This window comes from Anneissia japonica, unplaced genomic scaffold, assembly GCF_011630105.1.
Source record: "Anneissia japonica isolate Jap-2015-1 unplaced genomic scaffold, ASM1163010v1 scaffold288249_len478412_cov200, whole genome shotgun sequence".
Classification (NCBI taxonomy): Eukaryota; Metazoa; Echinodermata; class Crinoidea; order Comatulida; family Comatulidae; genus Anneissia; species Anneissia japonica.
The window spans coordinates 5,470-22,505 of NW_022758042.1; the positions used below are offsets into that span (position 1 = coordinate 5,470).

Below are 17,036 nucleotides of genomic sequence, written 5' to 3' on the forward strand. Positions count from 1 at the left end.
TTATTATATATAATTTAACAGTGTTAACGGCTATCTTGATTTATATAATACGCAAATATTTGTTTCTAGCCGTACTTATTGTGTAATGGAGTGTATCTGGTGATATTTGAATCTGTTCAACCATGAAACCTCCGTGGTCTAATGGTTATGACGCTCGCCTTGACAGCAAGAGGTCGCAGGTTCGAGTCTCGCCAGAGGCATTTTATTACACAATTTCTTTATTCATTTATTTACAGGACTACATTCGTTGAGAGCTATACTACACGATGTATTATTATGTCCTTTATTCGAACACTGTATTTATCTTTCTTTGATGTATATATATTATATATATATATATATATATATATACATCTAGATGTGTATAAGAGACAGGTATATATCCATGGCGTAGCGGAGGGGTATTCAGTGATTTGTCTAATACATTTAGGCTAGGCAATCTAGCTTAAAAAAGAGCCAAAAGTCAAACAACGTTTTTTCTTTTTTAATCAAGTACATATGATGAGGAGATGAAATTCCACAAATCACACCTTGGTCCCAAATCACACCTTTTAATCACCGAATTTAAATATATCTATGTGACTACTTTCAGTAGAATCTTGATTTAGATCTTAAATTATTTAAATACATGCTCTTTTGCAATATTGATAGAAGGGATGGAATCTAATATCATACCATGTTCACATGTATTGTTCATATGCAAATTAGCTATAAAATATGCAAATTAGGAATAACAAAATATAAGGTTCCTATATCTCGATAATGGCTGGTCACAGAGAGTTGCTTTCTTTTTCAAATTGTACAGAATACTTGTTTTTATTGGCTCTAGTGGAACACCTGTCACCAAAAAGGTCGGAAATGATACAATTGACCTTTGACCTTATATTTACTGATTGCGTCTCTGCGACTATTCATATGCAAATTTGCTCTAAAATATGCAAATTAAAAATGAAAATATAAAGTCATATATCCTAACAATTTGTTTTTGGAAATATTAATATTTAAGTTTGCCTTATCGAACATTTGCCGCAAAAAGACTTGCTACAATTGAGCTTTAACCTTATATTATTGGTCATTATCCTGGTCATATAACATTTTTATGTCATGATATAATCATTGATGATGAACCTAATAACATTTTTCTGAAGCTATTGGGGTAAGATGTTGAGTTGGGGCTAAAATTGGGATACCCTAAATTATATATTTTGCCGCCTTCTTATAACACATTAAGAAACTATTATGATAGCACTCTAAAACTAAATTTGAAAAGATAATTTAATTAACACAAGTTTTCGCAGGTAGTCAATGCCAGAGCTTCACCAGGTGTTTAAAATGCGTTCTTTACAAGCAAGCCTTTTTGAATTACATCAATTAGGGCCTACCTTCAAATTAAAATACTGTATATTTATCATTAAATATAATTATAAATCATTGTTTCATATTGAGCCATATATTTACACTTGTGATATTTGTTCCATATAGGACCAAAGGATGCTACATAAATATAAATTTAAATCGTCTATCGTAGATTATATGATTCAACAGATTTTTAAACTTCACCATAAAAGATGATCCCAATGATCGGTAGTTATGGGCAACATGGGTCATAATATGTTTGAGTTCTGATCATTTTTTGTCATAACTTCTCTAGATTAGAAATATATTATATAAAATTAGGTATACTTTCTAAATAATTTGAGACCAATGTCAAGTCTCTCGACCAGTAGTGATGGAGTTACACAAAAACATAGAGCGGGAAGGTGGTAATAAACGAGGGCATTAGTGACTAAAGTTGTATTACAGAGAACATCAAATAATATTATTTGATATTTATTTTGAGGATAATAAATATATTCCCAAATGATCAAATATTCCATTTCTGCATGCTCTGAACAATAGCAAAAAAAGGAAAGCAACTATTTCTGCTTCTAATTTGCATTGCATAAATTTGTTATGATCTTGTGTTATATTTTTGTACGAATTGAAAAGGAATTAAATAAATGTTACTTTGAATTGAATTGAATTGAATATTTAGGTAAACTGCATATAGAGAATGCAAGTGGCCAGGGTGTGATTTCTAGAATGTAATCACATATACTGTACAGTGAATCAAAACCTGAATTATACCTGTGCATACATATACAGTACTGAAGCAAATAGAAACTGCAACCTCTAAAAGTGTGAAAAAAGAAAGCAACTACTTGACACCAGCAGTTTTCAAGATATGAGAACCCTATATTTTCAACCATAATTAGGCCGATAACGTAAATTTTATATACAGGAACGGGACATGTGACAAATATATAGTTTAAGATCCCCTTTAATAAAATAAAAAAGAACTATGAATTTGAACAATGGTTCTACAGACATTAGTGTCAGAGATATACAGTATGCAAATTCTGTGAATATCTATAGGGTCAAGGGTCAATGTTAGCATGTTCGTTATTGTGGGGAAAATGTTCCATTAGGGCAAAGCCCATGCATGTTTTGAAGAATTTAAAAAAGAAAGACACTGCATTTTAATAATTTGAGACATAAATCACGTTTCTCCTGATATTAGTCACAGAAATATGCAAATTCAGTGAATATAAGGTCAAAGGTGAGTTGTAGCATTTCCTGTCATTTTTAGGGAAAATTTTCTATTAGTGCGAATAGAAATATACATGTTCCGAATAATCTTAAAAAGAAAGTAACTTTCTGCGACCAGCGGTTGCCGAGATATGGGACCCTATATTTCATTATTAATTTGCATAATTAAGAGCTAATTTGAATATGAAGAGTATACGTGACCATGGTGTGATTATATATTTTCATCCCTTCTATGAATATAATGCAAAGAAACATGCATTTGAGTAATTTGAGTCCTAAAATAAGTTTCCATGTACATTAGCCACAGAGATATTCAAATTCAGTGAATATAAGGTCAGAGGTCAAGTATAGCGTTTCCGTTTATTTTTTCGGCAAATGTTCATTTAAAACAAATAGAAACATGGATGTTCTGATTAATTTGAAACAGAAAGCAACTCTGCGACCAGCGCTTGCCAAGATATGCGATTCGTATGTTTTCATTATTAATTTGCATAATTAAGAGTTAATTTGCATATGAAGAGTATACATCACCATGGTGTGATTTTAGAGTTTCATCCCTTCTATTAATATAATGCAAAGAAACATGCATTTGAATGATTTGAGACCCAAAATAAGTTTCTATGTACATTAGCCAGTGACAGAGATAGGCAAATTCAGTGAATATAAGGTCAGAGGTCAATTGCAGCATTTCCGTTCATTTTTGAGGCAAGTGTTTCATTAGAGCAAATAAATATATGCATATTCTGATTAATTTAAAACAGAAAGCAACTCCCTGTGACAAGCGGTTGCCAAGAACCCTATATTTTCAACCTAATTTGCATATTTTAGCTAATTTGCATATGTTCCCGAGGTGTGACCGAGGTGTGATTTCTGGAATTTCATGTGCTCATCATATGTATTGATTAGAAGAGAAAAACCTTTGTTTGCAATTTGTTTGACTTCAAATGCTAGATTGCCTAGCTTAATTCAACCTTTCAAAACTATGCTTTTATGCTCTCCTTATTTCAAGAAAGTAACGAAAACACCGACATCTAATATTATTACCCAGATTTTACGTAATAAGTGACACAATTTGCCTTCCATAGTAGAGGTATTAAAATTGCCGAATAATTAGCAGGGGTGGGCATAAAAATCGGTCGGAGGGCCAAAGTGAATTTTTGATTCAACACCGACGGCCGCACCAAAACTTTGTTGTTTGCAGTGTGCTTTCAAAAACCTCCAAGAACTGCTTTTACACCAATTTATTCTCAGTTTTATTTTACTTTTTACATATGATCGGTGTCGTTGCTCGGCCGGCCACACACATAGGGTTTTTAATTCATTTTCGAGGGCCGCAAAAAAAATCGCTGGCGGGCCGCACTTTGCCCACCTGTGAATTAGATAATTACCTCGTTTTGTCTAAGCAAGAGCGACCGCTCACGAGGTCCGCGCGTTTCTCCATTCTACGGTACAGGCGCAAGTTATTATATTGTGTTTTTTGAAAGAGCTAATAACATAGAACTTTTTAAATAATTAGAATGATCATTTGTACAAAGTTGAAATAAATAAATAAATTGGGAAAAAATGAATACCAAGACTCGTTTCGAATTCACGACCTTAAGTACTTTAGAACCGACCGCGCCATTCATGCGACCTGCCCTATAATTGGTAATGGCAAAAATTTACAGTAATTTTTAAATAATTAGAATATTTATTTGTACAAGAAAAAAAAACACTATTTACAATGATCCTTTGTACACAAATTAAAATACTTAAAATTTTTTTTTTTTAAATCTTAAAAAATTGGGAACAAAAATTGAATACCAAGATGCGTTTTAGTAACCTTCGGTTAAGGATGTGTTCTAAAGAACTCAAGACCTTAAGTTCGCGAGAACTGTTTGACAAAATGAAAAACATAATAAATAAATACACGATTCCAACTTGCTAAATACACGATTCGAACTCATGACCTTAAGATCTTTAGAACACATCCTTAAACGACCGCGCAATCCATGCGACTTGCACTATTAGTGGTAAATGGCAGTGATGTACAGTCTTTGCTGAAACCTCTGTTTTGTGTTTTAGGTCAAGGGGAACCCTGGGGTCCAACTTAAAAGAAGGGCGATGAAATTTTGTTGAAAGTTACCTCTAGTTTATGTGTACAAAATGCCATGCACGTCTGTTCAAAACTGCCCGATCGTATAGCAAACATGTTTCGAGAAAACGATTCTCATCATCGCGAATGATAACAAATTTTGCCAAAGCTTATATGGCTTTATACACATATATGTAAATAAGCAAATTAGAAAAGCGACTAATGAAGCAAACCACAAAACGTAGATACCACCCGTAACTGTGGATTGTTATGTAAATTAGTACATAAGAATCAAACCGCGAGCGTGATATTCAAGTTGTAAATTCGCTTATTAAGGGATGGATTGTTCCAGGTAATATGCAAAGCTTCCTTAACTTTGAGTTATAAGCTGAATCTGCAGAGTCAAGAACGGTGAAACATCTCTCATTAGCAAGATCCCGACAGTGTTCTGAAGCCTGCAAATGTTGAAAAATATGAGAATTCCCGTCCCTGAAGTGTTCTTGCACTCGTGTTGAAAGTCTTCTATTGGTTTCTCCAATATACATGGATTTACATCCCGGACGTAATGTTGTGATTGTATCGCCTAAATTAAAACCATCTAAGATGGCTTGTCTACAGTTCTCATACATAATAAAAGAAGACTTCGGTTTGACGATCTACTTAGATTATACATCAAGACGTGTGACGTCACTTTGGATACAAATGGCTCCTTTGTGGACACGATATTCAAAAGAAATTAAACTGGATACTGAAAATGAGTTTTCAGTGAGTATATATGTATATTTCACACAGGCCTATAAATCTCATAAGTGGACGAAAACAGTAAATATCAAATGGTAAAATTTAATTAAAATACAGTGTCGAAGCTGTCTCTTATACACATCTAGATGTGTATAAGAGACAGGATATACACAGAACACAGGATACGGCCTTAACTGGATCCGAATCAATGGATCAACCCCATCGTTTGACACTGGCCCAGAAAATGACCATACATTTAGTACAGTAGACGGTGAGTATGGTAATTTTAGAACGAAGGCGCAAAACCTTTGAAATATTTTTTAATGGGGACAAGGATTCGTAAAATATAAATAAACTCAAATATATAGAATTACAAGAGGTTTGACTGCCCTCAATAAAACGTTAAAAAAAATACTACCACGAGATAGAATTCGCTCTAAACCCTTCGTAATAGCAAAGATACTAGAAATACAAGATAGAGTTTTCGCATTGTAAAAATGAGGCGGAAGTCGTGCCCAACGTAGGCGGCGCCCTTCTTTTTAACTATGCAAGTTTCCTATACTTCGTGCCCAACGTACAGGGCGCCCTTCTGTTGCTAAGTATATCCAGACGCAAAAGGCGCCCTTCCTTTTCCACTAATGGAGGAAAACTTCTTCACTAATAGTGCGTCCGGCCATGCGATTCAGCGCTGTATTGTTTTATTCTTTACTGATTCATGATTATGCTTTAATTGTTTTGTGTATTATTTGGATAATAGCAACGATTTCTACCGCCACCAAGGAGGTTATGTATTCACCGATGTCACTGTCTGGGTGTCTATTCCAGTTTGTTTTTATATCTAGTATCTTTTTTGAGAATTGATAATAAAATACGCGACGACTTGGTAACGAAAGTTTTGCACAAGTTTTTTTAGATCCAGCTGTAGGGGGCGTCCCATTTTTTGTATTCCCACCATGCATTTCGGTGGAACACGGTGGAACACTTTTTTTTGTGGAGAACTCTATCTTGTGTTTCTAGTATCTTTGGTAATAGTACTTTTTGAAATAGAATTACTTTCCAACGAAACCACGAGAATCGGACCTCTTGTTTTTCTATACTCTTTGATAAACCATATGGAGACCCCAGAGAAGAGTTGAATAAAATTAAATATAATTTTGGCCCTATTTCTGGACCTCCTCGGATTCGTTAAGATTGATTGACACTAAAGTAAAATACTCAAACTGTTTGGGCACACTAAACGAATGGATTGCGGTGCCAGCAAGATCTGTTTGGAAGGCAAGATTAATGGAAAGAGAAATAGGGGTGGGCAACCTAAAAAGGTTGAAAGATAACATAGCATGGACAGGCATCAATATAATTTCTCTTAACATGCTTGTCAAAGACAGAGAACTTTGGAAACAAATAACTCATGTTAGGCGGAGATAGAGATTAATGATGACACTAACTAGAAAGGTCATTTTTCAAGTGTAGCACATACATCCACATTTTACATTAACTTCTGATTGGTTAGACCATTGAGTTATTTTAGACATTATAATAATAGAATACAAATTTCTCTACCTGACAAGTGACGTACTGAGACATACGTGTTACTGAAATTTGTGTATATTTGTGTTGTTCCCCGTTAAGGTCATTATATTTACGTCGAGGCGTCTCCTCCGGCTTTCGAACGAGAACAAGCAGTAATCAATACTCCAACAGTTAGACACATAAATGGGCCTATGTGCATTACATTCTGGTACAGTATGCACGGAGAAGATGTAGGTTCACTAACTCTACGCGTTATATCTGAGCATTACAATCGTTTTATTTGGAGTCGAAATGGGAAAGCTGGAGAGGGATGGTTCCTAGCCAATGTCGATCTTGTGGATGCTGCTTTCTATGATGAGCTTTACCAGGTTTGTGATATTACGCAAAACATATTGAGATAGGCCTAACTAGAATTGGCTATTAGTTTCAAATGTTTTACCAAAATAATAAAAACAAAATAAGATGTACTTTACGATAATGATAGGGATGATAAATTATTAATGATGTTGTTGTTGGTGATAATTATTACTCTGATAATGACGATAATGATTGATGATGATGCTTTATCTGTATTCTAGTTACAATTCACAGGAAGTATTGGCCGTGGATACAGAGGAGATATAGCCATTGATGACATTAAACTTGTTCCAAACATTTGTAATCCACCCCCAAGTCCTCCTCCTGCAGTTACCCGTTCGTTTTGCTCATTTAAAAACCACCCATCCACTTGTAATTACCAAAACCAAACGGATGTACAGCCGTGGAATTACCTAGACGTTTATAGATCTACTGAAGAAGGCAGTGTGGCAGTAAAGATTTCTAAAGGTAACATAAAATCAAGCTTGATTGAAGAAGACTAATAACGGTGGTAATAAACTTGGTGGAAAAAAGCTCCCTTTACTTTTGTTTCAAAAGTTTTTTTTTCTTTAAATATAAACTTATTTTTCTTTCTTTTTAGGAGAGAACTCTTTTTTATATGCTGACGCTCTTAGTGGACGTAATGTTGTGATTGTATCGCCTAAATTAAAACCATCTAAGATGGCTTGTCTACAGTTCTCATACATAATAAAAGAAGACTTCGGTTTGACGATCTACTTAGATTATACATCAAGACGTGTGACGTCACTTTGGATACAAATGGCTCCTTTGTGGACACGATATTCAAAAGAAATTAAACTGGATACTGAAAATGAGTTTTCAGTGAGTATATATGTATATTTCACACAGGCCTATAAATCTCATAAGTGGACGAAAACAGTAAATATCAAATGGTAAAATTTAATTAAAATACAGTGTCGAAGATCCACTGGTAGCTTAACTTAACACACACTTATTCAAATCTCATTTCACCACTGATTTACTATCTACCGTATTTATTCTAATAAACCTGTCTCTTATACACATCTAGATGTGTATAAGAGACAGGTATAAAGGTCATAGTTATAATTACATATCATTCTGGTTGCTCATTTTTGAATTTTTTCAATCATGATTTTTTCTTTTATTTTATGTGGACACCAAACCTGACTGGCACAGTCAAGTTTACTCGCAACATTTGCACGATATAATACTTTTAATGTAAACTGATCGTAATTCTGAAAGTCCTATAAATAAAAGCTGACAACCTATTTCCCCACCAGCTCCACTCCCTAAACCTCATAAAGAGACTTAGTTTAAAAAGCATCGTCTATCCTGTAATTGACGAGTTACTCGCTGTTGGATATTAATGAAATAAAAAAAATAGGAGAATAATTAGATAAACATTTTCTTTAAATGATTACAGGCTAACTTTACCTTTGAGTTGACCCATGACACAATGTCGTTGTCTGTGATCGTGTTATCAGGCCCAGCAAGCTTCTGCAGCACTGATACTGTGTACGCTCGCATCAGCTGCCAAACCATCGCTGAAAACAAATATATTTACACTTATTTTAGCCATATATTACATTCACAAGACGTTTATTCGATAGCTGCACTCATTAAAATTTATTTAGCGTGTCATTCTCTTTACCTGTATTTATTCTGTGAGAATGCTGATTTTTACTAATGAAATGTATCTAGCATCCGAGTATTTTAAGGCTATTTCGATGCTTGTTCAAAATAAAATAATTGGTCCCGTTATTCAATCTTCTACGGTATTTCTCAAAATAGTTGTTAGTATGCATTTTGTCAACACGTTTTGGTATAAAAACATAAATGCTTTAAAAATATTTTCTAAATGTTTTCCTTCTATTTACTTGTGCTAGCAATTTTGTTCCTTATACAGAGCCTACAGTTATAGATAAATTAGACTGTGATTTTGAGAGAGATTGTGGCTTTTCCACCAACACTTCATTAGCTAACGTCTGGCAACTATCAAACAAGCAAACTTACAGTAGGCCTTCATCTAACTTACCAAATATCGATAATACTTACGGAACACCATCAGGTAAGCCTGGAAGTCAATATAGGGAGATTTTGCAAGCTTACAAATACGAATACGTCATCTTCAGTCATTCTTGCCTTTAAACATTCTTTAAACAACAATCCTAATATGTTGTACTATAACTGAAGTTACCATACATTTGCAATAGTCTTGGTATCTTTTTTTATTGTACACAAACGTCATCCCCGTTAAAACAAATAACATTTATGTAACTGAATTGGGACATTAATTTACAAACATGATAATATAATTTAAAATTACTGAAAAACAATCACTACAACAAAACCATATCAAACCATTGAATTTATTTCTGAAAAAAATATATTAAAATTGTTAATATAAATTTTATAATTATTATATACACTAATTCTTTACAAATTGAGATTACATTACAGATTACCAAAATAACGCTTGTAAAAAGATCAAACATCATAACATAACATAAAAAAAATCATTACTAACATTTAATATCAACAACATTTAAAAAAAAATAAAATACATTGGGAATTGTTACAAAAATAAATATTTATTCCAATTTTATTTTTTACAATTATTTAAAACTTAAACATAAAAAAATTGGCAAAGGAATAAAAATAATTATGATATCAAGTTACACTGAGGAGATGGTGGAATTACTTGTTTGTTCATTGGTTAAAGAGACAGGTTAAGTAAGGTAATGGGCTTTTGTAAAATCTTGATGCACGTTTTTTATAATAATCAAGTTTAGTGCTATTCCTTAAATGACGAGAGATATTGTCACAACGTTCCATGAACAATTTTTCCTGGAATTCCTGGTTTTTATATGCCCTGCTAGTAATCTGTTTAGCAATGGTTTTTCTACGTTCTTTGAGAGACTCAAGGCCAGGGATGCTAAGAGAGTTTTTAGGGGCGGATTTAGTGGGTAAGGGGCGGCCCCGCCCCTTCCCTCTTGCAATGTAAAATAACAGGGGAAAAAGGAAAAGAAAGAAAGAAAAAGAAAAAATTGATCTCCCAAAACGCCTCAAAGGTTATTTAAGGGCGTCTAGAAAACTAAAATATTGCTGGGGCTTGCCCTCGGACCCCCTCGGTTAGTATTATTTCGATCGGCCCCTCTTTCGGCCCCTTTCAGCTCCCCTTTCGGACATCTCTGGATCCACTCATGGTTTTCATATGAAGTATTGTTTTCCCCAAAATATACACAGGCTACTTTGAATTTTCTCAATACAATTAATTAGTGGCTTCAAGTCTTGGAAAAATGGGAATGACAGTCACATCCACACCTTGATAGTGTAAACAATTACGGAAGGCAGAACAAATACGATAATACAACGTCAACAACATAGCATAGTATGTACCATATGTGTTAGCTAAGGCAACCAAAGTTGATGTAGTACGGTACATAATTGCTTAAACAAATTTATTTATCTTTCAGGACATTACTACTACATTTCATTTCGAGCCGATCAGCCGTTAACAGATCGTAATTTCCTGCGTACACCTTCAATACAAAAAACTTCAAATAAACGCTGCCTACAGTTTTATTATTATCTCAACTCAAACGCAGCATCACATCTTAATGTTTATATTGATGACGAATCTAGGCCTCCGAAATGGTTTCCAAAGGATCCAATTTTTACGGCGATAGGCAAGCATGGAAACCGATGGACGCTCGTCAATGTAGACATTGAGCAAACTAAAGGGAATTATTCGGTATGTTTATGCCTTAGATCTTTTCTAACTAATAACATTATTATAATTATTATTATTATTATTATTATTATTATTATTATTATTATTAATATTATTATTATTATTATTATTATTATTAAGTGTAGAGATATACTGTATAACCTGGGGGAAAAATCTGGAGCAACATGCAAATATAATTTTAATTGTTGATTCATTTAAACAATCATATTAGATGAGACACAGATCCAGATTGAGTTTACAGATATTTTGCTACGAAAGTTAATTATTACAAGACAATTTGATAGGCTTCATTTAAAGGTAGAATGCGTAATATCTATCGGTGTTAGCTAAGGTATGCAAAGTTGATATAATGTATGTGTATTGTTGCTTAAATAAATATATACTTTATCTTTCAGGACATTATTACTGTATATCATTCCAAGCCGAACTTCTGCAACTTCATTGGTTGCCGCTTAGAGGCATTTTTTTTTCGCACACTTCCCATCACACAATCAATCACCAAACTTACATTTGTTTAAAATGGATTTTTATTCAAATTATTATACTTATTTCAGATTGTATATGAGCCAAGAAGCGGAGGCGGGAAGTATGCAGATATAGCAATTGATGACGTCTTGCTTTTTAAACAAAAGTGTGTTAAACGTATGTACAATGAGTTTATTCAGCGCCATTTTTGTATCTATTTTGTTTCTACAAATATCTGTACATACACTATCCAATAAATCTGATTTGTATTACATTATCTATTTATGTCTTTATTATATATTGGTGTTGTCTATGAATTTCAGTGGCTGAGAAAAAATGGACTTCAACTATTGATTGCGACTTTGAAACTGAGAGTATCTGCGGGTATAAAAATATTCGCAGGCGCAGCTCGAATTTTGATTGGACTAGAAATGGAGGTTCAACAAAAACACTAAATACCGGACCAAGCCATGACCACACTTATGCATTAAGTGACGTCAAAGAAGGTATTTCTTACTGAATTTACTAAAGCAATTAAAATCCACATTTATAATATATGTAGTACCATATTTCTTCAACCATTCATAATTCACACTTATTAATTTTACGCCCTTTCATAAAAAAAAATACAAGCAAAAAAACAAATTTATTGTATGGTCACATTACCATGCAAATCGTTGTTGTTGGAATTGTTGGAGACGCGTGTGGTACAGTTTGTTTATGATTTGTTATTCCTTTATTGAACATTTATTCTAATAAAAGGTAAGCAAAAAAGCAATGGATCCACTAATGGGTTTGACAGTACTAGAAAACACAGAGAATGTGTCTATAGGCCTGAGTCATCGTGATTCAATAGGTAGGCGAATGGATAATGGAATTAAACGTGATTTAACGCGTCAAGAAAAAGAAATTACAAAACTAATTATCAATACATTAATAGTCTAATGAATGGATGTGGTTGAGTGATGAAGCGCAGATATCGAAGAGTAATGACAGAATTCTATTCAAAAGCTGGTAATAATATATCTCACTTTGACCTGATTTTTAACCTACTTGGTAGAATGTGTAACTTAACTTTGAGTATTGGCATCTATGCTGAATACTGTAAAGAGACTTGGAATAAATGCTAGCGCCTTAGTTCAAACCCCTTGTTATTGGATTAGTTGAACCTATTTTTAGAACCATCACCGGCTGTACATATAACTGCTATGTAGGACTATGATTCTATAGCCTTAAATGGTAATAATGCACACAACAATTATAGATCATGACAATACAATGTATTAATTTATTTACCAGGAAACTATATGTACATAGAAACGTCTCCTCCGCGTTTACCTTTGGATGCAGCTGTACTATCTAGCCCTCTCCTGCCATCGTCTACTGAGTCCACGTGTCTGCATTTCTGGTATCACATGAATGGGGGGACAGTCGGTCGTTTGGAAGTATACAGAATGATACCAGCTATACAAGAGTATAAACTGCTGTGGTCAAAAGAAGGGGAACAAGGTGATAATTGGAGAAAGGCTATTGTACCACTGAACGTGAAGCGATATTTATGGGACGGATCCAAGGAGATACTTGATCACTCAATGAAGGTGAGCCGACATCGTAATAGGCCTTTCCGGAGTGTCAATCAAACTTAACAACTGATCAATCAGATCAGCGCTAAGAATACGCGCGCGTCTCACAAATACACGTGCACAGGGTGTCTATAAAACGAAGACAGAAGACCCAAAAACGAAGACCCCTATTTTTTCTCTTTCATTTTGATGATAATACGCCAGGCTGTCACAAAATTAACAATACGAAATTTTTTGGGCGTCTGTTTCTGAAATTTTCAAGGGTCTTCGTTTTATAGACACCCTATATGGGTGTCTACAAAACCCACATTTTTTTTTCTTTCAATCGTGATAAAATAATAAAATATGTACGTGGCAACTGTTTTATGATGATTTTGAAATACTTTCAATAATTGGAGGTCTTCGTTTTTCGGATCTTTGGTCTTCGTTTTGTAGACACCCATATAGGGTGACTATAAAACGAAGACCCTTAATTATCTCGTCCTTCCTATATGTTGGTGTCACTACCAAATGACCGATGCTGCACATATGCGTCACTATACCACATTCCTACTGTTTATTTTAACATGGAACAAGGTTATGAATGAAATATTCAAGGTTTTTGTGGGCCCCCAAAATAAGCGTACCGCTAGGCCAGGCCTTACTTTCGTTTACACTAGGGTAGCAGCGCCAAGACGCGCTCAGCCACCAGTAGACGTACAACGTTGGTTGCCGCTTTGGAACTGGAATAAAGGGTAAATCATTCAATTGACTCAGATTCAGGCAACAATGTGCTAAGAAGACCAATACTATATATACATAGCATGAAGTGATTTAAAAACAATATTTTCATCACGATTGAAAAAAAAATGTGGGTCTTCGTTTTTCTGGTCTTCGGTCTTCGTTTTGTAGACACCCATATAGGATGTCTATAAAAAATCTAGTGAAAATTTCACAAACAGACGCCCAAAAAATTTTGTAATTTGGATTTTATGTGAACGGTCCTATTCTTTACTACTGAACCCATTTTCACGATTTTTTCTGCGGACTCCGGACCGGAATCCGGGTTTGATGTGAACGTAGCTTTAAGCTGGTTTTCCACTAGGCCAATTTATTGGCGCGAATCAAAGCATCGGTTCGCTTCCTGAGCTCTGATTGGTTGCGAATTTTTTCGTTTCGAAAAATCCGATATAAATGTTAATGCGCATGCGTATGGGCTAAAATTTTCGATTCGCGCAAATAAATTCGCCTAGTGGAAAAACCTGGTTTTCCACTGGGCGAATTTATTTGCGCGAATCAAAAATTTTAGCCTATACGCATGCGCAGATAAGTTTTCCTTACGAGATTTTCAAATGCGCAGGCGTATAGGTACAAATTTGCGATTCGTGCAAATAAATTCGCCTAGTGGAAAACCGGCTTTAAGTGCTGAGTTTTGTCGTCATTCGCATTCTGTTATTTTAGAATAATCTACAGGTATTCTTCTTTTCCTTCTAGCTAAACAATATGAAACAATACAATTGTAATACATTTTATAAAACAGTGCAAAAAAATATTTTAATGTTAATACAGGTGCATTTTAGAGGGGTAGTTGGCTACGGATACGAAGGCGATATCGCTATCGATGACGTAAAAGTTGTTGTCATGTCATGTGACCCACCTCCAGAGAGTCCTCCTGTTAACGAAACAGATTGTGATTTTGAAAATGGCATTCACAAATGTGGATTTGAAGATAACGCTGGGGATGATGGAAGTGGTGGTGGCGGCGACGAAGCTACTCCGTTAGACTGGAACTTCTTCAATGCATCGTCTATCGCCGATAGTCAAGATACAATGTCAAACGATACCAAGAGCATACTAGCTCAGAGTACGAAAAATACATTCTTTTTAATATTAGTAGTGTAGTCCAGTGTGAAGTAGATTTTCTTAGTTAGGTCTGACATTGAGAGCGACGGCAATTAAAGAATACAGAGGAATTTGGCCACTAATATCAGGTTTGTGGTAGCCGGGTGAACATAATAGAGCCATCGCCCACTAAAAGAGAGTGAATCCCAGTAGAAGTAACCTAATACGTAGGACAGACGATTCCCCAAATCATTTCAATACAGGGGCGGATGGGTTCAAATTTAAAGGGGGGAGGGGGTGTTAAAATATTTTCATAAAAGCCCCAAAAAAGGGCCCTCACCAGGAAAATTTGTATTCATAGCGGGAAATGAGCTTTCCCGACTTCAAATGTGTCTTTTAATGACTTTTAAGTTCTTCAAAATTGAAGGTTTTCCCCTCTTTCTCATTCTTATTACAGAAAATAGGCCTATTATGTGTGTATATATACAGAAAAAATGAGTAGTTGCATACGTACGCCTATTATTTTTTACATGAATCGATGAACCCCAAAAGAAGGGTGGTCGGGGGTCTTCCCCGAAAACATTTTAATTCCTAAATGGTGGGAAATGAGCTTTCCCAGACTTCCTCATTGTAACAACAGACATTTCAGCTCACGATCCTGAAAAGGTAGGTCTAGAATTTTGTTTGCTTGGCAGCCCAAAGGGAGCCGGGGACCCCTCGAATTATTCTTTAATTACCGTATTCATATTTTCAGATCAAAGCTCCTACATCTTTGCGGAAGCTGCTAACTTGAAAACTGGTCAGCGCATCGTCGTTACCTCACCGGATATTGCTGCTCAGTCGGACCATTGTCTACACTTTTCGTACGTAAACACTGGCGATTTCATTATTGATATCTACAGCAGGTCATCATCGACATCCATAGAAACGATCTACCAGCTACCCAGAGAACATCAGGCAACATGGCGAAAAAAGGCAATCAACATGTCCCCTCACGCAGACACTTTCAAAGTAATATTTTGTTTTGGTTAAAACAATTTGTTTATGTTTTTCGTTGAATGTTTCCATTTACAAAATCTTCTTGTAATTAGGCCTATCCCTTAGATAGTAAAAAGCACAGATAATAAATTCATCCTCACCTTTATTCGTCGTTTTTACTCCTCCTGTATTAATTGTATAAGTATAGTGATGATGATGATGATGATGATGATGATGATTATGATGATGATAATGATGGTGACGATGATGAGGAGGAGGAAGATAACAGTAATAATAATTATACTAATATTGATGATGATAGTTATATTGATCACATACTAACTGCAAAAACAAATTACATTTTTTGTTTAAATAGGACAACTTTTCCGATTACGTTTACGTAGGTAGGCCTACATGCTGCGAAGGACCTAATGGTCCTTAACCGCAGGGTAACAAGGGCTGTATAAACCAGTACACCGGGGTAACTCCCTACTTACTGCTGTATCTAGCAAGGTTGCGGCGCCCCTAACCACTCGGTTTTTTAACTAGCAATCGGATGATGATCAATTTGACTTGCAATCGGATGATGATCAACCCACATGCAATTATTTAAGAACAATTTAAATTCAAAATAAAAAAATAGTTTTAATAGTAAAAATATGTCTAAGTATTACTATGACGTTGCGTCCTAAATTCAACCACTTGTTTATTGATTTACATTTGCAAATGTCATTTCATTAGATAATATGGATTACAATAGAGTATCACTACAATTATGGGTCATTGAATTATTGTGTGACTTCTTGTATAGGTGATATTTGAAGGTGTGGTTGGCCGGGAAAAGACGGGCTTTATGGCGCTGGATGATATTAAAGTGGAGAAAGGAAAGTGTCCCACAGGTACGTATCGGTATAAGGTCTATTTTCCGAAATGCAGTACAGCGCCCTCTGTTACTTCTACAGTATGGATCTCTTCCCCATCTTGTCTGGTTACATTTGTGACGTCAGAAACGTACGAAATTAATTCAGTCTTTATTGGCGTGTGGAAAAGTGGTTATAAAGTTTAGCCTACAGTATGCGAAAAGCCTTGGGTTGCCATCGTATCAATTTGTATATGTATTTAATATATATATATATATATA

The 17,036-nt window shown here is 34.8% G+C and overlaps 1 protein-coding gene across 1 annotated transcript in view; it reads left to right on the plus strand.

Moving 5' to 3' along the window:
* The window catches only part of LOC117124972 (MAM and LDL-receptor class A domain-containing protein 1-like), a gene marked incomplete at its 5' end in the record, with an annotated part of 23,737 nt that overhangs the window by 5,046 nt on the left and 1,655 nt on the right, over positions 1-17,036 (plus strand). Inside the window, 13 exons of the mRNA XM_033271320.1 lie at positions 5,564-5,675; positions 7,034-7,302; positions 7,513-7,759; positions 7,893-8,134; positions 8,718-8,809; positions 9,181-9,362; positions 10,771-11,048; positions 11,603-11,690; positions 11,837-12,019; positions 12,813-13,111; positions 14,645-14,939; positions 15,672-15,928; positions 16,707-16,794. Coding sequence (XP_033127211.1) covers positions 5,564-5,675; positions 7,034-7,302; positions 7,513-7,759; positions 7,893-8,134; positions 8,718-8,809; positions 9,181-9,362; positions 10,771-11,048; positions 11,603-11,690; positions 11,837-12,019; positions 12,813-13,111; positions 14,645-14,939; positions 15,672-15,928; positions 16,707-16,794 — 2,632 coding nt within the window. The remainder of the gene's footprint in view (positions 1-5,563; positions 5,676-7,033; positions 7,303-7,512; positions 7,760-7,892; positions 8,135-8,717; positions 8,810-9,180; positions 9,363-10,770; positions 11,049-11,602; positions 11,691-11,836; positions 12,020-12,812; positions 13,112-14,644; positions 14,940-15,671; positions 15,929-16,706; positions 16,795-17,036) is intronic.